Below are 27,387 nucleotides of genomic sequence, written 5' to 3'. Positions count from 1 at the left end.
AGTAACCAACCTTCAAACTCATAATAACCCGATCAGTGAAAGTGCTCTGGCACTCTCTATACTAGAAACAAAAGTAATCAATTGGTTTAGTTGCAGACAGCACAATTAAAAATTGTCTTAATTGTACATATCTGCAACGAGACTCGTCTTCTTTACGGTGAGCAGCGATCTGCCTTTCCCTACATTGCTGATATTCCTACCTGGAGTTTGTGTTGTTTAATCAACTAGTTTCTTCTACGTAAAGAAATCGTTATATTCCACGATTCTCACTGCCTAATATATTCTATTACCTGATTGGCTATGACCAATGTCAACAAATTTTCATCATCATACAAAGCAAGAAGCAATGACATCATGTGCACTTCAGATGAGTGTTCTATTAAACTGAGAAGTAACCAACAGGGTAGACGAAAGAAGCACTTTTTATGAATTTTATGTAATATATTCAGTTAATTTCAAAGACAAGGATATAAATACAGAAACTGCTTGTGTCTGTGTATGTGCGGATGGATATGTGTGTGTGTGTGTGCGAGTGTATACCTGTCTTTTTTTTTTTTTTTTTTTTTCCCCCTAAGGGAAGTCTTTCCGCTCCCGGGATTGGAATGACTCCTTACCCTCTCCCTTAAAACCCACACCCTTTCATTTTTCCCTCTCCTTCCTTCCTTCCTGACGAAGCAACTGCCAGTTGCGAAAGCTTGTAATTCTGTGTGTGTGTTTGTGTGTTTTGTTCATGTGCCTGTCTGCCGGCGCTTTCCCGCTTGGTAAGTCTTGGAATCTTTATTTTTAATATATTTTTCCCATGTGAAAGACAATGATTCATATAGAAGTGAATTCTAGCTGTCCATATGTAGCTAGAAGTTACTAGAAGGTTGTGTATTTGAAAATACAGCTGGTAAGATCATAATTCCAATCTTAACTAAACTGAGATTTAGCACTTCCTTCTGCCGATTGACACCATTTCATCTCCAGACCCACAATACGTTATTAATGATATTTATTCTGCTGTATTAAGAGTCATGAGTTTTCTCTGAGTAACAGGGCAATGGCATGGACACAGTGGCACTCACCTGTGAAGTTTGGACAATGGCTGCTGGTCACTCTCAAGTGGTTGGATGGAGGTTTACAAAGAACAGACAGAACGGAATGTAACATTGACACTGATTGAAAGTAATTTTAATGGACCAATTTTTCAGTTAGTGCTCTCGAAGACCTCATGTAAACTCCATGATGATACTAACAAATCAGCAGTGACTGTTATTTTGGAGTCCGCCACTGACAGCCTGGGTTCATCACAAAGAAATATCTGACTTACAGAAAACTAAACCTCAAATAACTGAGGAATATTTCGCAATGCAGGCTTTCCTCAGAGCTGGCCAGTCTGAAAATAAATGTATTATCAGTTATTTCAGCATGCAAATCTTTTTACTTTGCTGTTTTCATTATTTCTAGAACAAATTAAAAATCTACACATGCTTTCCTCAGTATCACACAAGGATGAAAATGTTTATAAAGTTTACCACTTCAGCTACTTGTGCATGTTGGTGAATGAAAGCCAATGACATAACAGTCAATTGCTTGCCCAACTTACTACTTGAATAGCACGATAATTTACACACCTGCTTCTGATTCTCATGAAACAGTCCAAAATGCACTGAGAAGGAAGCGAATTAAGAGATAGCAAAATATACATAGGAAAAACAATACACACACTCAACAAAGCTACAATGGCCGAACAAAGTCTTATTTCCTCTGGCCACACCATGAATTACAGGAAAATAGAGAAACTGCCCACAGCCTCAGCCCCTTGGGATACAGTGGTCAAAGAAGTTGTGGAAAAGCAACTACTGAGCAGCCTGCTCAACCAAGAACAGTGTTTTCAGACATTTCATGTCTACACTCCCAGAGTAATTATTGTTCCGAGTCTTCATTGTCCAATCTTCCAACGCATACCATCCAGTTTAATAAGTAACCACAATTCATTACCACTGCGAATTTGCTGACTAGCCACTTACTATGTTTTATTCTTAGATGTACGAAGTTTTATCTAAGAATGTCTCTCATGTTCCAACTGTCATATCACTGACACAAATGCAAATATTCCACAGAACACGGTGAGCATAAGGACATTTCCCTAATTACAAAATTTTTTTTCCTAGGAACCACTCTAAATACAGTTACATGGTTTGATGCTACTGATATTATTCACCAGTTATTGGATAAAATCTTGCTGGACAGATGCAGTGATAGATACATCCGAACATGGCCACCACATTCACCAGAGAGAACCATTCTTGACTTGTTTTATGGGGTTCTGTTAAGGATGAAATGCTCAGTTTAACAAGTCCTGGTGTGTGAACTCATGGCATGAATACTAGATTCTGTAGAGAGGCTCAATAATAGCTGGTGAACAGAAACCCATGAGAGGAAAACAAACTCACCTTGTGACTCAATCTATGGGAAGCACAGAGTCCAAACCCATGTAGAGACGGGCACAGGAATGGCAATGCACATGACGGGTGCAGATGGTTAAACAATCTGCAAGATGTGCAAGAGAAGATCCACGGTGGTTGAACTCTGCCACCCACATGTAAACACCTCTGCCAATCAGTCTGCCAACACTATGCAGCATGTGCGCCCTCCATGGCAGGTCTCTGCACTATCCACACCAACCTGCCTGCCTCCACGATGACTTCTGATGGCAGGGATACTAAACCACCATTTGCAACAAACAGCATATGATGATGATGAGCCCCATACTTCTTTACAGAGCATAGGGGAGCGATGCGGGAGACCCGCGCCACCTTACTAGGCAAGGTCCTAGTGGAGGTGGTTTGCCATTGCCTTCCTCCGACCGTAATGGGGATGAATGATGATGATGATGATGATGATGATGATGATGATGATGATGATGATGATGATGACAACAACACCCAGTCATCTCGAGGCAGGAAAAACCCCTGACCCCCCGGGAATTGAACCCGGGACCCCATGCTCAGGAAGCGAGAACGTTACCGCGAGACCACGAACCGCAACAAACAGCGTATATACATATCATAATCCTCTATAAATACAACTTTGTTATCGGGGAACACTCACCCTGTATGTCATTGCATCAAGTGGTTCTAAATCAGTTACCAACTCACACTGAAAATATCTATAGAGTTGTCAATCAAAACAACACCAGTCCCAAATGCATGCCTAAAGATGATGGAACAAGAGACACTTATTATTTTGGGGTTTGTGTAATGTGAATACACCTCCATTTTAAGGTAAAGACAACATTCCTTTCCATTTGGTAGACAGCCACAATGTATCAACCTTCAGGAAAAATGTGAGCAAAAAATATACGGGGGACAGCGATTTTTGCACCGCCACGTGCAAACACAAATGGTCACTATTGACAACCAAGTCCCAGTACAGCAATAAAATGCCAGAGTACTGCAACAGATTCATCTGCTGCGAGTAGTAGTCCGAGATGAGAAAGTCACTCGTCCAACAAGAACTTAACACGATGCCTCTGTAGATAATTAAACAAATAGTTTTGTGCTGTGGGCAACCACAGCTGAAGTAATCCATATACGAGGTGTGACAATAAAGTAATGAGACTGGTGTGAAAAAAAAAAAATGATGCGTACTATTTTAGTCAAGTTTAGTGTTTTCTCTTTCAAAGTAGATCCCTTCTGATTGCACACACTTCTTCCAGCGCTTCTGCCATTGATTGTAACATTTCTGGAACTCATCTTCTGTAATATCCGCCAAGACCCTTGTCACAGCTTTGTGTTGTTTGAAAATGGTGTCTCTTGACTGCCATTTTGGCTCTTGGAAATAGAAAAAAATTGCACGCAGCAATATCTGGTGAGTAAGGTGCCTGTGGTAGTACTGAAATTTGTTTTGAGATTAAAAATTTCTGTACTGACAGAGCAGTATGAGATGAGACATTATCATGATGCAGAATCCAAATATCAGCAATGTTGGCACAGACAGGAAGAACTCTTATGAAGTCTTTCTAAAATTTCTTTTTGGGAAATATTGGTTAACTGTTTGTCCAGGAGGCACCCACTCTTTATGAACAATTCCCTTGGAATCAAAGAAGCACACAAGCATGCATTTTGCTCTTGATTTTGACATGCAAGCTTTTTTTGGTCAGGGTGATCCCTTTGAGCACCATTGCGAACTTTGGTGTTTTGTCTCTGGATCATACTGAACAACCAACTTTCATCACCAGTTATAAAATGCCTCAACAATTCTGGATTAATTTTCGTTTGCTCTAACAGATTGGCTGCCACATTTTTCCGTGTTTCTCACTGTTGTGGTGTGAGATTTTTGGGGACCATTTTTGCACAAATCTTTCTCATACCAAGATCTTCAGTTATTACTAGACAAACCATTTCTCGATTGATGTTCAGTTCTTCTACAATTATTTTCACAGATAATCTTCAATCAGATCGTACAAGTTCACACACCCTGGCCAAGTTGACATCCATCCGCAAGGTTGATGGTCTTCCACTACGGTCTTCATCTTCAATATTCGTTCTGCCTTCACTAAACATTTTATGGCAATGAAAAACTTGAGCTCTTGACATATCCTCTCCAAAAGCATTCTGAAGCTTATCCTAAGTTGTTGTCGCATTTTCACCCAGTTTAAAGCAAAAAGAAATGGCATACCGTTGCACAATATTATGCGCTTCCATTTCTGTGACAAGAGATACAAACACGTGTTAACTTCTTACAGCACAACTCACAATTGAGCAGTTGCATCGATGTGCTGCTTGGGCTAGAAGCAGCTTATAGACCAAGGTCAAAGATATTGTGCCTACGCAAGCCTGCATGGTTGCCACATCTTGCAAAGAAAATCAGTCTCATTACTTTATTGTCACACCATGTATGACACACAAACTGCTTCCAGCTGCATATGAGCCTTACTTTATAGAAACAAGACCAGTTCCACAAATGAAATTGCATCGTCAAGTGTACACCCAAAACAATAAGCCCGTTGTGTGAGAAAGAGGCGGACTCAGCCTTCTCCTAACAAAATTCTGCTACCTACAACACACAGTGTGTATGTACACCTTGTGATGCGATTGATATCACAAAACTGGTTGCGTTCTAATAAACAGGTTCATAGACAGATAATTAAAATCGGCAGTGACAAGAGAGACTGCTGTACCCTACCTGCCAGCTTTCCAGGAGTAATTGGACCACCGCACGCTGTGTCACACTCCAGTTTTAGGGGCCTTGTCTGGTTGGACGGTCTCGTCACCAGGGTGCGCAGTGGCGGAGCGGGCAACTTGTACCACTTGAAGTCTGGATTCGCTTGTAGAAATGCCTCTTTATACTGAAACAGTGATCACGCATTTTTAAAAAAAAAATTATCATTCACTACAGTATTAGTAATTTAGTCGTACAATGATACAAAATTTGTCAACTTAATAGAAAGAAAACCAGAAGTCATATACATGCAGGAGTATTTAACAAGGAGAGGACAGATATGCAAAAGGAACCATCACCAGCATTTGCCTGAAATGGCTTACAAAAATTTCAGAGAAACTACATCTGGATTGTCACGCGAGAGCAGAAATGTACCGTGTGTACTGCAGCAGCTGTCGATTCCTGTGAGATCTGCACGCACTGCTGGTGACAAGCAGGACCCTTTCTGACCCAGAGATATCTTGGGCAGTGCCCCTAGAGATAGCTGCAGCTGGAGAAATGCAAGTGTCCATAGAGAAGAAAGAAAGCAGTCCCCAAAGTGAGCGAAAGTAAGTAACACGGTGTAGTGTGGAACCAAATTAGCAGCGAGTGTGCTCGGCTTCCGGCACACGGACCAAGTTTCCCCTTGCTGATGTGATGCTTGTGGACCGAGGAGAGCATGAGGCTGTGGCAAGCTACCTTCCACTGTTTCCGTTACTGAGTGTGGACAGAAGCGAGAAGTGAAGGGGGTAGAGGGGGGTGGGGATGCGTGTGTGTGGGGGGGGGGGGGGGGGGGAGTAGCTAGTGGATAACGGTGAATTTCACTAGCGAGAATACTAAGTCTGACAAATCAGTGGCTGTCTGCCATCTCAAAATACTATGGGTATTTTGTTGGAGCAATGCACTTAGCAATGACAGGTTATGTTAGACTGTGTTGCACTGAATTATTCAATCTGATTAAGCCAAGGCGTTTGGCGCACCTGAGTCAGAACTGCCTCCTGGTAGACTCTTGTGCAGATACTCAGATATTTTGTTTATTGAAGGTCACAGTGCCAAACTGTTTCTGCCTAACAATTCCAGTTGAGCTTAATTTGATTCCATCTGATTGTGCTGCATAACAGGTTACTGGTTCCAAGATTAAAGGGTTTTTTTTTATGAATTTGTGACTGATGTGTAACAGGTTCTACCCTGATGCCTGTTCTGAGGCACATTAACATTAGGAGACTTATGTATATGTTGCTGTCAGGTGTAACAGGTTCTCTCCTGTTGGAAGTAGTCGTTTATTGTGACTGTTGAGGGCCACATTTAGAACTAATCCTTCCAACAAAGAGTTTAGTTACTTCTGAATTATGATGACTATTGGGCAAATAATAGTTGTACAGAACTAAATGAATTTAGTAACTGTGTGTATCCTGTTGTTATACTTTAATGTTACCTCTCATGGCCGTTTGATTGGGTTAACAAAAAAAAAAAAAAATGTACGAACAAAGCAAACTGTGGTTCACATCATGAAGGAAAATATTTTGCTACTATTGATTCATGTTTCTGATGTACTTGTGTACGCATTTCTCTTATGTACTCTGAAGGCAGGTTAGCAGTATGACCGGATTAATGTACACATGTTTCTTAGAATGCTCCATGCAAGTGGAGCATAGTCCACTATTTGGCACATTTACTTGTTGTTAATTGAACTGGTTAAACAGCTCTGTTGAGAAAGATAAATTGATTACTGTATGACATGATCTGTTTTGAACTATCAACACAATTGTTTAAAACAACAAAAACAATCAATTGCTGACAAAATTATTTAATTGGGTAGATAAAAAAACTACTCACCAAGCAGCGGCAGAACACACACATAATTGGCAACCTTTCAGAGCCAGTGGCTCCTCCTTCAAGCAGAAGGGTCAAAAGGGAAGGAAGAGGGGTGAAGGAAAAGGATTGGAGAGGTCTAGGGAAAGGGGTAGATTTCGGGAAAGTCACCCAGAACTGCATGTCACAGGAGACTTACCGCACGAGATGAGAAGGAAAGACTGATTGTTGGAGACTGCATCGGACAAGATTTGAAAATCTTAAGAGCTCAAAGGTGGAATAAAAGGTAATATGTAGACATAGATTACTGCTTAAACATCATGCGTGAGTTGATAAGCGTGAAAAGCTAAGTGCATCACACTTAACAAGAGGTGGGTGGGAGGGGGGGGGGGGGGCGAAAAATAGATAGGCCGAACATCTTTCATTGCAGTTCTGGGTGACTTTCCCGAAATCTACCCCTTTTCCTAGACCTCTCGAGTCCTTTCCCTTCACCCCTCTTCCTTCCCCTTCAACCCTTCTGCCTGAAGAAGGAGCCACCGGCTTTCAACACTTGCCAATTACAACAGCCGTATGTGTGTGTTCTGCCACTGCTTGCTGGGTAGATTTTTTATCTATCCAATTAAATTGCTACATTATGATAGTTTAACATTATTAAATTTCTCTTAATGGGTTTCCATGCTTAACAGAGTGGAGAGTAAATTTTAATTTATACACTGTGAATAAATTTTGTCATCTATAATTATTGTGATGTCAAAACACCCAGCACACACCGCACCTTCACTTTGCGGCTTGCTGTCTCACCTACATCCTCCTGAATCACACGCCAGTGTGCTAACAAGTTCACTACATCGTTCTGTTACACCCAGCATGTATGTACATATGTACGTATGAATGATGATGCACACTAGCACATGGCCTTAGGACCAAGACCCAGCTGCCCTGCCTCTGCTCCATCTCCACGTCTTTCTTCTGCCAATCTTAAAAACCGAGTGACCATACCCTGATTATGAATGAGACACTGAGCTCAGAAAAACTGTGTGACAGAAGTATTATGCACTACCAATCTCGAGTGCACAATTTTCTTGTACTTTCTGAATGAAACAGACACACGCGTATGGTACGAAGTGGGACTTTATCGGAAAGACTGATCATTATTTCTGGGCAATTAATTAAAGTATATTTTTTTCATTTGTATCATTTACTGTATGTTTTTAATCATCACAGTAACTTTCTATTGGGTCCCTTTTTTTACTTCATTTTATTCTTTTGTTCACTTGGAATATTTACCCATGTGAATTTAATCAATCTTACGTATTTATTTTGATTTAATTGCTTGCTTTTTGTGATCCAATATTTTCATCCACCTTATTGCAGTCACTATATCTATTACTCATTTTACTCAAATTTCGTTTTGCATATAAAACCTTTCATTTAATCTTCACCTGCACTATTTCACCCATGGTGCACAAATAATCTACATTTTAAATTTCTGCGTGACAGTTACCACAGAAGAAAAGAATATCTTTTAAACAAAAATAATTTTTTTACCACACTGAACAGCCATTAGAAACAGATCATTTCACCTTTTATTTTTTTATTCAATAAATTTGCACTTCCAAAATTGTAAGTACCATGACAGATAAATAAGATTATTTATAATCTTATAGAAAAAGATTCCATACGAAAAAAGAATAAAAGGAAGCAAAAAATGAGAATAAATGATGCAGCAAATGATTAAAAGTGAGAAGTTAAATTTAAACCAATTAATTGAATAAAAATTATGAACACAATGATTCTGACAGAGACTTTTTCTAAAAAAAAATGTGGATTGCATTGAAGGTATTCAAAACCACAACCTTCTGCATACCAGCCAAACAACTTAACTGCTCAGGTACCATGCTGTTTTGAAATAAGGGCTAATTTCAAGGTACTAGGAAACCACAAGGAATTCCAAGCTTACTTTCTGTTAACTACTTGCAAATGAGGGCTCGTACAGATTATTTTGAAAGGTCGATCTGCCCGTGGAGACCTCTCCACACGAGACAATATGAAGTATTTTACAGAACACAATAGACTACGAGCCACGACGAACCTGCTTGGCTAGTTCCGTGTAGGAGGCCTTCTCCCGAGCCTCGAGGTTTGCCCACCACTCCCCGAGTATCTTGGTGACCGAGCGGTTCTCCAGGTGTGGGAAACGATCACGAACGACACCGCGGTGACGCTTGCAGAAGATGAGGAATGCGTTCATGGGCCGGCGGGCATGGTGCGGCGGCTCCGGACCTCTGGCACCCTCCGGCTGCTTCCGGATCCCCTCCTCGCACTCCGCCTCGTCAGACTGCGACGCTTCTCGCTGCTCCGCCTGAACTCGGTGTGCATTTCCTTTAGCTGTGTTTTGTTCCTTGGCTACTCCCTGCATAAACAGATCACAACATTACAACGTACTTCCCGTATGCGTGTGACTCGAAGACTAAGTAAGAGAAACTAGTATGTTGCCTGTACAGTCAGTGTACCCTTAGAAGTGCCGAAGGGAAATGCTGTCTACATACATAAATTATCTGATGGATGGGATGACTACCAATCTGCAGCTACATCCTAAGGACATTGGGGTGTAAGTGATAGTGTCATCTTGAAGAGAGGAAATACGGAAGTGTCCGATCCCGCCCATCTGCTTTAACCCGTGACGTCACAAATATGGCGGAAATGACCATAAACCACTATTCCAATATGGCGCATATAAAGTCGTTGCGTACACATTATGAAGACGAAAATACATAGAAAAACAAACTCTCACACGTTCCACAAAAATCCTAATGACACAAACGGGACAAGCGCGAGAAATAGGGGTTTTTTGGGTGGGGACAAACTAAATATAAACAAATTAATGATCCATCTACACATACACAGACACAAGCAGACATTTTTTTTTAAATGTCTGCTTGTGTCTGTGTATGAGTGGATGGATGTGTGTGCGTGCGTGCGGGCGCGTGCATGCGCATTCCTGTCCTTTTTTCCCCTTAAGGAAAGTCTTTCCACTCCTGGGATTGAAATGACTCCTTACCCTCTCCCTTAAAGCCCACATCCTTTCGTCTTTCCCTCTCCTTCCCTCTTTCCTGAAGAAGCAACCGTTTGTTGCGAAAGCTTGAATTTTGTGTATATGTTTGTGTTTGTTTGTGTATCTATCAACCTGCCAGCGCTTTTGTTTGGTAAGTCACATCAACTTCGTTCTTAAATATAAATATAAACAAATTTAGACACCCACCCCCATACAAAACCACGCAAAATGATGAAAAAAACCGACATCACAAAACTCCCCAAATACCACTAAACACGATATCATCTGGAATTGGACACTTCCCTTGACCTATATAGCTCAACAGCAGCTCCCGATTTCATAAATTGGGATCGAACACTTCCCTGGACCTATATAGCTCGACAGCAGCTCCCGATCCCATACATTAGGACCTAACACTTCCCTTGACCTCTATAGCTCAAAAACATCTCCCGACACCAATACCAAAATTCACAGCCACACATTGGGATCGAACACTTCCCTTGACCTGTTATCCTTACGACATCTCCACATACAGCCGTCCATGGTCCGACATGCCGGAACTTTAAGTAAGCCTCATTTCTTCACAACATACTGAACACTTCACGACTTCATCCAAAAACCCGAATAGTTGAAGAAATTTTATTAGAGACAACGCACTGTCCCCCATCATAGCCGACAACCGAAAACTGTTGACCCTGTCAGTCATATCCATACCTACCAAAGACATAAAAAAAGCAATTTACCAAAATTCACACACGACGCCACACTCGCAAACTATACCCAAAAACATCACCCAACACACCACCAGAGAGCACCACCAATCGCATGAAAACAACACCTACAAACACGCCACTCTCACAAACTAAATTCCGCGCCGTCGTGACGTCACACACCACAACAGCCTTACGTCACGGGTCAAAGCCAACGGATGGGATCGGACGCTTCGGTCGACCCTGAAGAGTCGGTAGGATGATGCAGAATGACTTTGAGAGAATTTCTATTTGGTGGAATGCATAGCAGCTTGCTCTAAAGGTGGAAAATTGTAAGTCAACGCAAATGAGTACAAAAAACAATCCTGTAATGTTCAAATACACTATTATAGGTGTGCTGCTTGACACATTCACATCGATTCAGTACCCGAACGTAACGTTTCGGGTCAATTCAGTACTTGAACATAATGTTACAAAGTAACATAAAATGGAATGAGCCTGTAAAATCATTGCTGGGGAAGGTGAAGGGTAAGACTTTGGTTTAGGGAAAGCGTAGCTCATTTATAAAGGAGACTGCTTGCAGAGCACTAGAGTGATCCATTCCTAAGTATTTGAGATCTCCACCTGGCAGGATTTAAGGAAGCAATTTTGAGGTGTGCTGCTGGATCTGTTGTCAGTAGGTTCATTCATCACACAATTGCTACACAGAGGGGTCAATCCAAATGAAGTGGTCCAATAAAAATTAAGTTGGTTGCTTGGCCATTTTTAAATATTTTATATGTTATTACGCTATAATTGAGAAGTTCAAAACAAGTTTTTTTTTTTTAAAAAAAAAATTACCTTTCACCTTTACTGAATGGCGGCCATTTTTGTTTGTAAGCACGCAATGATTTTTCAGTTCAGAGACGTTATCAAAAATATGAATAGCTCTACACTGGGTTAAGTTACAACATTGCAACTGAGATGATTGTTTTTAGAAAAGTGTCATCTACAACATTGTATATTACAGAAAATACCCTAAATTCAAAAATAACCAGTCAAAATGACCTCCAAAGTTTGGTATCCAAATTTTCAAGAATTTGCTTTTTAGGCCCAAAAATAATTATGAGAGTGTATTTTTTTCCTATACTTAGATATCACACACTACTAGCCTCATGTAGAGCAAGAACACTTACAAATGCTTTCTTAATTTTTTATTTATTTTTGAAATTTGAAAATTTTCGTTTTTTTGTTAAGTTTGGGGTTAGTTATCTCAGGTGGGACTGAATATAAAAATATGATTTTTGCACAGTTTGTACATCTATATGATAGCAACGTACTGTAAAAATTTCAATATTGATAGCTGACTGAACAAAGATATGCATTTTTGAAAATGAGGAGATAATTCACATTACTCTGCAACTGATCTTATGGCTGTTGCGTATTCATGTGTGATACTGGTGAGATATAATTAATTATTATTCAAGTAATGTACTGAATTATATACAAAAAGCGGAAACATCACTGAAATTAACATTTATATTATTTTGACATACTTAAAATGAATATTTTCAATTAACATCCTCCGAGATGCGACTGATCCTAAACCTGAAATATTTTCAATTAACATCCTTCGAGAAGCGACTGTTCCTAAACCTGGTGGTGAATGTTAAGAACACTTATTTCTTCAGACAGCTTCTGTGATATAGAACAAGACCTGCCAGTTGCTGTCGTAAGTTCAAGGACTGAAAGTTTCCTTAAAACATTTTTCCATTGGTATCCAAACTTTGTCACTAGTAGATTTCTTGGGTCAGCAGGCTGGTAAAACTGCATAAAAACAACACTGTTTTCCAAACTTATGCTTTCAGCCTCTGCAAGCCACTACTGTTCATCATACACACATGCCACCATGCCATTCAATGACAAAGACAGTGATGTAATTTTACTGACAATGATCCTCATAAATTTCGGCTTCTGATCTTACATAGCATCGAACTAAGTTTTCTGCAATGCCAAGTAATATGTGGAAATGCCTTGTTCCTTTTATTGCTATACAGTTTTAAAAACTGGTCTGATGTGTTGTTTTCATATGCAGAACCACTTCTTTCTTGATCAGAAAATATGTAATGCCTTTAATATTATCCTTGCAAAAGACATACATGTCCTGTACTGCGAGAATTTGGTTTGTGGTTGGCCTTTGTAGGTTGGCTTTACTTTGCATTTTGTTGTACCTCCTATTCATCACATGCATTTTATCATGGCAAGATGAAAAAAAGGGTGCCATTCAGCCTCCAACCCAAAGTCTACTTTGTGGTTGCACAGATTTGAAAAATTCTTTTTGTTCTTATCCTGACTACCACTTCCATCTAAAAAATATATCAGCTTCTCAACCTTGGGAAAATTTTCTTCAAAAGTATGTAATTTATTACATACTTTTGAAACGCATGTACAGCCAAAGTGTTGTGATACAAATAGTTGCTTACAATGCAAATTGAAGAGCTGCAAACTTCATCTTTCTCATGTTTAAAATAGAGAATAAATGGATGCACTGAACCCTTGTATAGCATCCTTAATTACAAATGTAAAATTTTCTGCATAATCAGCTAACGCTATGCATTCACTTTCATGACGACATGTTTTATTGTTTTAAGCTGTAGAAAGTCCATTAGTTGCAATTGGTTTTGCCCATTTTTCTGCAGATCCGAAGACGATTATTGCTAACCAAAATCGGTAATCAGAGGACAAAAAATTTCTTTATTTCAGAAGACAATTACTCTTTTTCTACTAGAATTCGGAAGCTTTTGAAAAGAGGGCACACTGAAATAAAAGGAAGGAAGATTAGGATTTAAAATCAAGCAACAAGGTCATAACAGATTGATGTCAATTTTGCTTTAGGGAATCAATGGGCTCCTTTTAAAAGGAGCCACCCAGGCATCTCCTTTTAGTAATTTGGAAAAATAAAGAAAAAAAACTAAACCTGTTTGAGTGAACAGGGATTTGATCCTCCATCCTCTCAAATGCATGGCCTGTGTCTAACTATTGTGTCAACTCCTCTGCAGTACAATGATCTGCTTTTTAATCTTGGTATTGGAATATTTCACAGACATATGTGAGAAATGAACAGCAAATTCTCCAGTTCTGACTTTTAAAGCACACATCTCTAATACGTTGGGAGAAGCAGCTTCTGTACCTCCACATAGCTCTTTCTCGGCACTGGCGCCACTGCCAACAGATCTCTTGATCTTTCAACAACCCCCCCCCCCCCCCCCCAGGCAATCGCTACCAAGCATAGTTACAGACAACTATATATTCTTTATTAAGCGCTTTCTCATGGAAGGAATTTCCTGGTTCCATACTTTGCTTTTAGTTCCACACAGGCGTTATCAGTTTCAGAACATCTTCAAATCTATGTATTTTGGGAACTGTTATACACCACAAATCTTGTAGTGAAGCTTTAGGTCATTCTGAACTCCTGAAACCCCAAGTCACCAAATATATTCTTTTGTAAGTATATGGTATGTAAATTACACTCTGGCTGCTGTAAAGGAAATGCTTTAATTTGCACAATCAACTGTGTTAAAAGCTTTTTCTTAACAGCAGCACAAGTGGTGATTTGTGTATAGTTGTACCTTAAAGCATCAACAGCTGTGGCAGCACAGTATGAATCATGCTCAAAATTATGTCATGCTCACTTCATTGCTTTTGAAGTGTGAGCACTGGCATATGAGTCCAGATAATGTCAAATCATTCATTCTATTTACACAAACTTAACAATTATTTTTGGTCTAGTGTGTGTGTGTGCATAAGTATAGCTATCTATAACCAGACTTTTCCCACAGCACTGTATAAAACTGTGGAAGTATAAATAAATAGTATAGCACAAATCAGTACTCTAAAATGATGGCCTGAGTTTCTTACAACTACAGCTACTTTCCCACTACCCGATTTCGAATTATCTTTCCTTTTCCTTTTTATTTATACATTATCTTCATTCATTTTCAGCTCGATATAGTACGTCAATTTTATATAATTTTTATTTTTCACAACTGACGTACATTTCGACCACTTCCTCCCTTCGGATTTTCCTGCTTTTTATGTTGTTAGGTTCATTTTACTATCTTTCGGCGTAAGGCCTCTTATTTCGTTCCTAACAATTTTAATCACGAAGATTTAGTAATGTATACTCCCGAATTTTGTCCATAACATTTTCCAATATCTTGGAAAGAACTGATGATGGATATGGTGTCCCTACAACCGGTCAGATGAAAATGTTTCGTCTATTATGTAGAATCTCGGCTATCCTGTCAATATTTTCGATGGGTATTTCCAATGCCCTACACATCGAGAAATTTAATATTATGCTATTTTAGTAAGTCATTTCCTTGTATCAATGACTAACACAATAACTCGTAGAACTGGAGTTACGCTACTATTAGTATCTTTCATCTGCATAATGGTGCGAAATCACCAGGTCTGAACGTAAGAATGAATTGCGCAATTCCTCGCAAAACACAGGCGGCCATGTAAGAGACGGCGTACTTTAATGTCACAATTTACATACATGGTCAAGTAACATTAATCACTATTTTAAAACTTTTACTTTCCGCTGGAGTGTTTCAGCTGATGACATTTATGGACCAAAATTTACTACCCATGCCAATGGAGGGTCACGTAAGGTCATGTTTATACTTTCTTAACCGTACAATGGCTTCCAAGCCAAGATAATCACGTCAAGGATTTCAATAAAAGGCACCAATACAAAAAGAAACCGCGTAAATTAGATGTGTACCTAACACAGCGCTGACAAAACATACTTTGCGTGATGGATGTTTTGACGTCTGTCAGTGCAAATCATTTTACGCACACGCACCTGGCTCAACTCAAATTATTGAATTTTATAGCTTTAGAATGACTGAAATATGCCCTTCGACATCGCTACCTTACACAATACGAAGCAAATACCTTCCTTTAAAATTTTATTGCTCTTACTATATGACATGACAGATGTTTCTAAAATTAGAGTTGTTACCTGGCAAATCTTAATGACTTCAAATTATCACACTATATGATATAAATTCTGTGTTTACAATTTTTCTGTTACGCACAATTTCATTGTGAAACACTGCTGTCCAATATCATGAAACCGCTTTCAAGGTTATTTCATCTTTACACCACGAAAGTTGCACACTGTGCTTTATATGAGTATTTCTAAATGAAATTTTAATTTACGTGTGAGAAATAATCCACATTACAACAACCTGCACTTTGCTCTATCATCTCAACAACATGTATCTGTACTGACATTCTTACTACACCGCAAAAAGCGTAAAATACTCACAGTCGTCTTTAAAGCGTCGCTCGCCATATCGGAACATAATGCTGTGACGTCACATTTGCATTCAATCGACATGCCGAAAACTTGGCAACACGCCTCCTCTCGTAGAAATGTGACCATGACTCAATAAACATTAATCCATACATATCGTATGTTCTTAAAGCTCCCATTATAGATTTCTATTTTAGGTACGAAACTATATTTTGACGTTTAAAATTGGTAAGCTTCCGACACAGACAATGTTGTCCGTGATCAGCTGGTAAAGTTGACGCCTGATGTGTCCAATCAACGAGCAACTGTATTTGAATTTAGCGGAACTTTGCAAGTGAAAATTTGTAAGCGTATTATGACAGTAGGTTTGTTTATAAGGACAGTAATGAGCTTTACGACAGGACAATAACAAACGCGTAATAGTAAAAGAACATAATTTGATCTGTACAACAAACTGGAGGCGACGATTGTGTCTATTACGCTCATGTCGAATGTGAAGACAATTATAATATCATTCCCTAATTATACGTCACCGTAGTAAATGACAGGATGTTTTTTTTTTTTTTGACAATGTAGGAACTGAACCTCTGTTTATTCTCTCAACAAATTCATACATGTATATAAAACTGAGTCAGTTTCTTGTTACAATTACATACAACGCGCAACGTTCGCCAGAGTGCGAAATCTGCTGTTTAAAAGTCTTCATAGAATCCACAAATGCCATAGTAGTCAATTCATAAAACTATGACAGTGTCACTACTGGATTTTTTTCATAGGTGCAGGTTTGATAATTTGAGAAATTCTGTAACATGAAAGCGCGTTAGCCATAGTCACTTGTACTGTCGTGCAATTTGAATGTGACCCTCTGCAGAAACGAATTTCGGTGGAATCGCCACCATGATAACCTTGTAGCTTGTACCGGCTAAAACACTTTCTCTTGCCGCTTATGTGACAATGACCTCCATTCGGCTCAAGGACACACAAACATCTTGCTTATTAGCACAAGGGATGGTCTGTATTTGACGCAGATGTCGTAAGAGTGTCAGATACTAATAAAAGTCTCAGATGTTGTGTCTTACAGGAATATACCGAGAAATGGCCCCGGTAGGTTTCTACAAAGAAGCGAAAGAGAAGACCTGTTGCGCAACCTACCGCACGGAAATTGGAAGTGACTTGTCGCAATGCAAAAGGTCGCGTAAAACGCTTTAAAACAGTAGCTCGTGTGCTTATTACTGTTCTTACAACGCATATGAAACATGGATCTTCCGTTAAATAAGTTTAGTGCGAGTTGTTGTTATGACTCGGTAATGTGGAAAGATTTTTTTCTTCGTTTTTCTCAAAACCACGGATGACACAACGCTACAACGACGAGAGTGAATTACAAACGGAAAAGACTTATTTTGCGAAACGCAGAAGCAGAAACATTTTCGGTTCTGTAGGCAGTAGTTGCCCTCTGAAAACATTGAGGAGAAAAGTTTGTCATTTTTTGTTGAAGAATCTGTTGCACAGTTCTGAAGCCAATCGCGCTATGCTAAAAAAAAGGCGAACCAAAATTCACTTTGGCAAGAAATTCATAACTGTGGTCTGTGCTGGAGACTTCGAAAGAGATGTTTGGTATCCACAAGTGCAAACAGTTCATGTTAGCAAACTACTGCAAGCACTCAGCTATCATGTAGGGATGAATGCATTTATTCTAGCATTGTTCTGACAGCAGAAATACAGCAATAGCCCTAGAAAAGTGCAGGAGCCAACGTACAGAATTGTACATTGAAAATAATTGTAAATGATGTAGCTTATTATCGTGGCTGCAGAGCTGTCAACAGATATAGAGTATCTTCGGGATGGTAATGAATCTTGCTGTTTCTGTTATATGCTAGTGACCTGGCACACAGTATTAATAGTAAACTCATACTTTTTGCAGATGATCTACAATGAAGTACAATCTTAAAAAAGCTGCACAAATATTCAGTCAGATCTTTGAATAATGCTCAAGTTTTAAGAACCAGTACTAAGTGAAGAATCCAGGAACATACTACAGCCCTCTACATAAAGCTCCCAAAGAGACTACAAACGCTAGATTAGCCTAATTTCAGCACATACAGAAGTACCTAAGTCATCATCCTACCCATACTCCATATGCAAATGGAATATGAAGAAAGCATAATACAATGCCACACATCACAGTGGTTTGCAAAGCACACATGTACATTAACAATCTGTGTAAAAGAGAGTGGCAGTCTTCTGCTGCCCTCGGCATGTACTTAACAGGGCACACTAACATACTGTACAGAAGCCTTCAGCGGCCACCCTGATAGGGGATCATATGACACCTGATGGATTTCAGTAACATTTATTTTATGGACTGTGAGAGACTGACATCCACCTTAGGACCTCATCCACCCACATTAATTGGCATCCTTAAGAGATCGGACTATTTGCTGCCTCCCAAGACTGTGTGTTGCATGTTTTTAAGGATGGTGCACCAATCCAGTTCCTGTATATAGAAAGGATAAAGGTAGCAACTACCAAACATTAACAAATCACCAGTGCTTATGATCTCATCACAGTGTGTGTGCAATAAGCATCTGTGGTTTAGAGAAACAACTGAAGGTACTGAGAACAAATAAGTCACCAGGTCTGGATGGAATCCCAATTCCGGTTTTCAAAGATTACTTGTGGCATTGACACCTTACTTAGCTTGCATTTAGTATGAATCTCTTGCCCAGTGCAAAGTCACAAGCAACGGAAGAAAAGCACAGGTGAATCCTGTGTATAAAAAGGACAAAAGAAAGCACCCGCAACATTATAGACCAATATTCCTAACATCGGTGTGCTGCAGAATCATTTAACACATTCTCACTTCATATATAATAAATTTTCTTGAGACCGAGAAGCTCATCTCCATGAATCAGCACATTTTCAGAAAGTATCACTCATGCAAAACTCAGCTTGCCCTTTTTTTGCATTATATACTGTGGACTGGCTGGTTCAAATGACTCTGAGCACTATGGGACTTAACTTCTGAGGTCACCAATCCCCCATAACTTAGAACTACTGAAACCTAACTAACCTAAGGACATCACACACATCCATGCCCGAGGCGGAATTCGAACCTGCGATCATAGCAGTCGCGCGGTTCCAGACTGTAGCACCTAGAACTGCTCTGCCACCCCTACTGTGAACTATGGAAGAAGGACAACAGCCTCTTTCCACGGTTCTGGTTTTCTGGAAAGTGTTGGACATGATGCTCCATTCCAGGAATAGTTATAGAACCCAGTATGTTGTCCTCGACAGTGTGTGTTCATCAGAGACAAGGATATCATCAGGAGTGCCCCATGGAAGTGTCATAGGACCACTATTATTTTCTGTATACATAAATGATCTGGCAGACAGGATGGGCAACAAACAGTCTATGGTTTGATGATACTGTGGTGTACTGGAAGTCGTTGAGTGACTGTAGGAGGGTACAAGATGACTTAGACAAAATTTCTAGTTGGTGAGATGAATGGCAGCTGGCTCTAAATGTAGAAACATGTAAGTTAATGTGAATGAGTAGGAAAAACAAAGCCATAATGTTTGGATACAGCATTAGTGGTAGCCTGCTTAACACAATTATGTCATTTAAATATCTGATTGTAACACTGAAAAGCGAAATGAAATGGAATGAGCATGTGAAGATTGTTGTAGGGAAGCCAAATGATTGATTTCGGTGTACTGGGAGAATTCAAAGGTAGTGTGATTCATTTGTAAAAGAGACCACATAGGCCTATAGCACACTAATGCGACTATTCTTGAGTACTGATGGAGTGTTTGGGATCTGTACCAGTTCAGATTAAAGGAAGAGATCAAAGCACTTAGAGGCGGGCTGCTAAATTTGTTACTGGTCGGTTCAAACCATGGAAATGCCTGGAGGAAGGTTGACATTCTTCTGAAGGAACACTATTGAGAACATTTAAAGAACTGGCATTTGAAGCTGACTCCAGAATAATTCTTCTGCCTCTAATATACATTCCACATAAGGACCACAAAGATAAGATACAAGAAATTAGGCCTCATATGCAGGCATATAGATTGTCATTTTCCACTCCCTCTATTTGCAAGTGGAACAGGAAAGCAAATGACTAGTAGTTGTATGGGGTACCCTCTGTCATACTCCGTAAGATGGATTGTGGAGTATTGATGTAGATGTAAGTGTAGATGTAGATATAGATGTGTAAAATTCCTTGGGGTCTAGCTGGAAAATGGTTTAAAATGGGGCAGAGAAATGGATAACAAGAAGCTTAGTTCAGCATGTTATACTATTAGAAACTTCTCCCATTGTGCTGACTTAAAAGAGTTTATTTTTTTTATAAGTGATGGCTTATTTTTCATATATTTACTCCCTGTTGTCTTACAGAATTGTCACCTGGTACAGTGAGTGCACCTAAGTAAATAAAGTAAATAAAATAGAAAGAAACTTCCACATTGGAAAAATATATTAAAAACAAAGATTCCAAGACTTACTAAGCGGGAAAGTGCCGGTAGACAGGCACAATAAAATAACACACAAACACACGCACAAAATTACGAGCTTTCGCAACCGGCGGTTGCTTCATCAGGAAAGAGGGAAGGAGAAGGAAAGATGAAAGGATGTGGGTTTTAAGGGAGAGGGTAAGCACGCGCGCGCGCGCGCGCACACACACACACACACACACACACACACACACACACACACACACACACACACATATCCATCCATACATACATATACAGACACAAGCAGACCCCTAAGGTAAGTCTTTCCGCTCCCGGATTTGGAATGGCTCCTTACCCTCTCCCTTAAAACCCACATCCTTTCATCTTTCCTTCTCCTTCTCTCTTTCCTGATGAAGCAACTGCCGGTTGCAAAATCTCGTAATTTTGTGTGTGTGTTTGTGTGTTATTTTATTGTGCCTGTCTACCGGCGCTTTCTCGCTTGGTAAGTCTTGGAATCTTTGTTTTTAAGTAAATAAAGTGTTCGTTCAGCATAAGTGATCAGTAAGAATATAATGGTAAGCAGATGACTTGACATCTTGCAGAAGCATTTTTAAGAGTCTTTGGATTCATACATTAATTTTCCAGTGCATTTACTCCTTAATCGTTTTTGTTGCTTTAAAAAGAATCAGTTTCAACTGAACTACAATGTATACAATCACCATACAATACACAAAAATAATTTAGTAGGGTAGTGCCTTGTATTTTGCAGTGTCTGTATAACTGGATCCAATGTTTCTTCGGACATGCATCTCTGTCCAAAGGAATAGATGTTGCTGATGACTCACAACAGTATTTAATAATTAAATGTATTTGCAAATTGTGAATATGACTGTACAAGGGCTATATGATTTGCTAATATGATATCAAACTATACAGACACTGTACACTGAGCTGACCAAAGTCACGGAATAGTGAGATGCACGTATACAGATGGCAGTAGCATCATGTACATGAGGTATAAAAGGGCAGTGCATTGGTGGGGCTGTCATTCGTACTCAGATAATTTATGTGAAAAGATTTTTGACCTGATTATGCCCACACAGCAGGAACTGACAGATTTTGAATGCACAATAGCAGCTGGAGCTAGACGCATCATTCAGTTTCGGAAATCATTAAGGCATTCAACGTTTTGAGATCCACAGTGTCAAGAATGATAATAATAATATAATAAAGATTTTATTGTCTTTAAGCCATTACAGCAATTGACAATGTCAAATGAAGTTACAATTTATAATACAGTGTGATAAGGTATTGACTACTGAAATATTTTAGCTTATATTACAATAAATGTACAGTGGGTCATCTGTTGGATTACTGCATTTTACAGTTGAAGAATTCATTGATATTGTGCGCTGAGGATACCAAATTTCAGGCATTACCTCTCACCACAGACCAACACAGTGGCCAACGGCCTTCACTTAACAACCGAGAGCAGTGGCGTTTGCATAGTGTTATCACTTGTAACAGGCAAGCAACACTGCATGAAATAAATGCAGAAACCAGTGTGGGACATATGATGAATGCATCTGCTATGATAGTGCTGTGAAATCTCCCTTTAATGGACTATGGCAGCAGATGACTGACACAATTGCCTTTGCTAACAAAATGACATCACCTCTCCTGGATTCATTGGTTGGACCCTAGATGATTGGAAAACTGTGGCCTGGTCAGACCTAATGGTGGATTTTGAATGTGGTGCAGATTTCACAAAACCATGGGCCTAAGTTGTCAACAAGGCACTTTGCAAGCTGGTGATGCCTGTATAATGGTGTGGTTTGTGTTTATATGGACTGGACTGGGTATTGGATATATAAGGCTGTTTGGAAACCATTTGCAGCCATTTATGGACTTTATGTTCCCAAACAATGAAGGGTTTTTGTGAATCACAATGTGTCACGTCACCGGTCCACAGTTGGTTCGAATAAAATTCTGGACAGTTCGAGCAAATGATTTGGCCAACCAGATTGCCACACGTGAATCCTGTCCAACACTTATGGGACATAATTGAGAAGTCAGCTTACCTACAAAATTCTACAATGGCAACACTTCTGCAGTTATGGACAGCTATAGAGGTAGCATGGCTCGATATTTCTGCAGGAACTTCCAATGACTTGTTGAGTCCGTACTATGTCAGGCTGCTGCACTACACCCAACAAAAAGAGGTCTGACATGAATTTAGGAGATATTCCCTGACTTGTCACCTCAGTGTAAAATACAGACACTGCCCTTCCACATTTCATGCCAAAGCAATGCAATCTGATGACCAAAAACAATGGCTCTCCATGGTACGGAAATCATACATTTTGTATGCAAACACTATGAGGCACAGACACTAGGACATATGGGAATTTGAGTGCAGTGAGTTGCTCACCAATAGGCAAAACAATTAAGACAGTAGCTCTCATAAAGTGGGAAATCTGGGTTGAGCCCCATCTGGCACAGATTCTTATATGTTAAATGTAAATTGCATAGCTGGTGTATGCTTGTACTCGCAGTCTGAGAATACATTTCATAACAAAATAATTTTCATGTAAACTTTGATTCCTTGTTCAGGCTTCAGAGTGGAGTTACGTACTGTGGTGTTAAGATGTTAAACAATCTCTCATCTGACCTATAGCAAGAAACTGGGTATTTTTATCAAATCAAAAGAAAATAAAAACATACATAATTAACCAATTTTCATACAAATTATTTGAATATTTAGATTGAAAATTCTGTTAGTTACATGACTTAGCATTGTTTGTTACAAAGCTGTTTTGTGACAAATGATAATGTAGGGGAGACTGGGGCTGGTTTGCTTCTTTTTTTTCAATACTTCGAAAAATTCTGATGAATATGGCAGATGGCTTAACTTAAAAAATTATGTAAGAACCATTGATTAAATACTTGTTTAGGTAGCCACAAAAGCACTTTTCCAAAGAGCCTACAACTATGCTAACTAACCATTTAGCTGACATACTCCTAAGGATGAGTTGGCATAACCTAATATGGACAGGGGTACTTAGGCACAACATACCATTTTTCGAGGAAAAACATTCCATTTTATGAAAACTAACGATTAATTCCTTTTCAGGGATTAAACTCTTCAAAAAATAAATTCCTTGTGAAGATATAATATTTAAATAAAAATAAATTCTGCTTGAATGTGTAAATAACAGTATGAACTTATATGTATGAACAAACAATGAATTCTGTAAGAAAACTAAGTTCAGCTTAATATTATAGCTACCTATAATTATTCAAACAGAATTAATTCAGCATTTTAAATCAACATTGTATGTTAACAACCAGGTGCTCATTTATTTGAACAGGTGGGTTCAGTTTCATTATAATTTTATTTTGGCTGTATCAGATTGAATCATCACTGTCTGGCCATCTCCACTTTTTCCTCTTTTTGATCATGGTGGACACACAAATCTCATTGTCGCAGGTTTAGATGACCTTTCTCATACTGGTGGGAGTAGCACTTAAACAAAACAAAGTCATTTATGTGATATTCAAGGTTATAAGGAGGCCCTTGAGTTTGTGGGGGATTCATTGCCAGTGTTGTTCCATGTGACGTACATGAGTCTCTGTGACTTGCTCCGTGGTTTGTGGGAGTTGTCAAATGAGAAACCTCACCACTACTTTGACAGGAGACTAAAGGTTGAAACTCTTTGCCATGGAGAGGTTCTTCGGGCTCCGAGCAGGCATTAAGGAAGAGCAAGCTATCATCACTTTGGGCATGCCATTGTCAGAATATGTAGAAGAAAATTCAAATTTTGTGGGAAGTTTGTTGTTCTTCAACTTCTCAGTCCTAGCCATATCATCCTTCTTTCCATACATAGAATTTTCTTCTTATTATTCCTTTCAGCCATGTTGCCATCTTTTATGGGGCTGCCTGTTTGATTAGCAGTGAACCTTGTTTTCCATGACATTCACTTCCTGCTTGGGGAAAGGCCAAATTTCTCCTGGGGTGATGCGTGTTTATTTGCTTTTTACAGGTGTCCTTTTTTTTTATTTTTTTATTATTATTTTTTTTTAAATGAATAGTAGTGCAGCTTTGTTTAGTAGAGGTGTGGGGCAAATTGTCATAGCTATGTCAGTTAGCCCCATGGGTATATCAAAAACAAAATGGTTATCACCTAATCCCAAACATCAGGAATAAAAGATTTTGGTATATGCATGCAACTACAGTGAAGAACTCTTTTGGAAACTGCCACCAGTAGGATCTCAGTTTGATCTACAAGCTCGCCAAAATAAAAACAAAACAATTGCAGTTAAGTAATTTTGTCACTAATTAGAAAAACAATGAAAGAGTGTTTCTTCTTTTGTGATGTTTCTGAGCAGACTGAATTTGAGGTGAATGCTGCTTTACATACACTCCACACAGGCCCAATGACAGTGCTCTACCTCCAAGGTGGCAGCAAATAGAAGCTGTATGCCAACAGCCCCTTATCCTAACTAACCCTGGTCTCCCCTGCCATGCATGGTGTCCCATTTATCTTGATCACCCTACATAACTGTTTGTCCAGATGCAAATTACAAAATTTTTCAAGCAAATGTTCTTTAGCTGTCAAGGGGACATCAATCAGCACAATTGCCTTTGTTATAGCTTTGTTTTTTTTACAAAGATATGAACAGAGGTATGACTTTTTTAAATGGCACCCTGTATTTTTTATTCAGTAATTCATTTCCTCTACTAAAGACCTATTCAAAAATGTATCACAGAGTACCATTCACTGAAACACGACATTTAATTACATAACACAACATCGACGTTGATTCACCCAGCGCTTAGGGCAGCTACGGGGGATAATGAAACACATCCATGTGCAGATGTCAGAGAACAAATGTAAATATAAGTAGAATGCACACCCGTCATTCTGTCAACCATTTTCAGTTGAAGAGTTGTGCGAGTAGAATGTACACCAAGGAAGAGGAGATAGAAATGCTACTCATCTATCCTGACAGATATTTTCTCATCTTGTTGCGATGCTTCAGGAAACGGGAAGTTGCAACCCGCGACAATGCCATCATCATAGCACTCGCACAAACGAAGTTGCTGAAGTTACTGTTCTTGCTTCTGTTGCTATGAATCCACATGTGAGCACATGACAGCTTGAACATGAGATTGGCATTCCTAAAACCAGTGTACATCATATTCTTATATGTCACCAGTTCCATCCTTACCATGTACACCTTCATCAAGGATTGCATGGGTATGGTTTCCAGATTCATGTACAGTTCTGTCAGTGGCCACAGAGAAAATCCTTGCCTACCCAAACTTTCCTCTCCAATGTTCTATTTACCAATGAATGTTCCTTCTCAAATAAAGGATAGGTAAATACAAGGAATGTGCATTATTGGTCCAGTGACGATCCACGATGCCTTAGACAGGTGGAACATCAGTACCAATGGAGAGTAAACATCTGGTGTGGGATGCTTGGTACTACAGTTGTTCACCCTTATTTCATCAATGGTTGTCTAAACAGAATGATATATGCCAACTTCTTCAGACGAATATTTCCTCCTCTTCTGGATGAAGTGCCACTAAGAACCAGAATGCTTATGTGGTATAAACACAATGGATTTCCAGCACATAATGCCTTGTGTGCACATCGTGTTCTGAACCGAAGGTATCTTGCCAGATGGATTGGTTGAGGTGGAACAGTTACTTGGCCTGAGGTCTCCTGATTTAAATACTCTGGACATTTTTCATTGGGGATGCATTAAAGACATCCATCACGATATTCCAACAACTCCGGAGGACATGCAGGAATGTATCGTACTTGCTTGTAATTCTCATCAGCAGGCAAAACTAGAAGCAGTAAATAATTCTTTAATTCAATGAGGGCACCAGTGTATCCATGTCCAGGGTCACCACTTTGAATATTCTACTCTTGGGCAATGATATAGGAGAGTCAAAGTCAATTTTGTGTTGTGTTTTTACTTGGTTTTCATTTGTTTTCTGACAACTTCAACAGGCGGACGAATTTGTGATCCCAGGCTCAAAGTCAATATGTGTTTTGTAATTAATAACGTCGTGTTTCAGTGAACAGTACACAGAGATACATTTTTGAATAGGTCTTTAGGAGAGGAAATGAATCACCAAATAAAAAATACAAGGTGCCATTTAAAAAAGTCAAACCACTGTTCATTTCTATTTAAAAAGCAAAGCTACAATGAAGGAAATCATGCTGATTGATGTCTCTGTGATGGCCAAAGAACATTTGCTTGAAGTGTTTTGTAATTTGCATCTGAACAAATAGTTATTTAGGGTGGTCACGGTAAATGGGACACCCTGTATATAGAACTTGGTTTTATATTTGTAATTTTTCAATAATGCAATAGTAATCAAGTTAAGCTTAAGCTACTAATACATAAGTTTTTTCAAAGCAGCAGCTTTCTTGCCAATTTACACAATTAAATTTATATAGCATAAGTGTGAATAACATTAATCAGTATCGATGACAAAAGCGCAGCACACAGAAGCACATAACAGAAAACAGTATTCACATTAGCTTTCAAGCTCTTGCTCTCTTCCTTGTGAAAGTACACACATTCACGCCCACATAGGCACCCAAACGTACTCTGTTGCAGTAGCTGCAAAGCTAGCATGGAGTACCGATTACTTAAAGCAGTCGCCTAGGCGATGGAGATTGGGAGACAGGCGGTGACGGACGTCTGAGACATGGTGGTGGGGGGGGGGGGGGGGATGGGAGCAAAAGTGATGAGAGAGGGCAATACATGATATGTATGGGGAAGGAGTGATGTGGACAGAATAGAAAAGTGGAAAGCTCCCTTTTCCTTTCTCTATTCTGTCC

At 39.3% G+C, this 27,387-nt stretch overlaps 1 protein-coding gene across 6 annotated transcripts in view; it reads right to left on the bottom strand.

Moving 5' to 3' along the window:
* The window catches only part of LOC126292169 (uncharacterized), a 72,220-nt gene extending 55,611 nt beyond the window's left edge, over positions 1–16,609 (bottom strand). For 4 of the 6 annotated variants that reach the window (XM_049986008.1, XM_049986009.1, XM_049986010.1 and 1 more), the window contains exons 1-3: positions 16,079–16,609; positions 9,092–9,409; positions 5,173–5,335 (exon numbers count right to left, since the gene is read on the bottom strand). In XM_049986008.1, coding sequence (XP_049841965.1) covers positions 5,173–5,335; positions 9,092–9,409; positions 16,079–16,195 — 598 coding nt within the window. In that variant the 5' untranslated portion in view covers positions 16,196–16,609. Of the gene's footprint in view, positions 1–5,172; positions 5,336–9,091; positions 9,410–15,998; positions 16,018–16,078 lie in introns of those variants that run through there. The other 2 variants (XM_049986012.1, XM_049986013.1) reach the window with 2 other exon arrangements.
* Positions 16,610–27,387: the final 10,778 nt, after the last annotated feature.

Source organism: Schistocerca gregaria, chromosome 9 (assembly GCF_023897955.1).
Source record: "Schistocerca gregaria isolate iqSchGreg1 chromosome 9, iqSchGreg1.2, whole genome shotgun sequence".
Taxonomy (NCBI): Eukaryota; Metazoa; Arthropoda; class Insecta; order Orthoptera; family Acrididae; genus Schistocerca; species Schistocerca gregaria.
The sequence above is the reverse complement of the archived record's forward strand: the minus strand, read 5'-3'. Positions and strand labels throughout refer to the sequence as shown.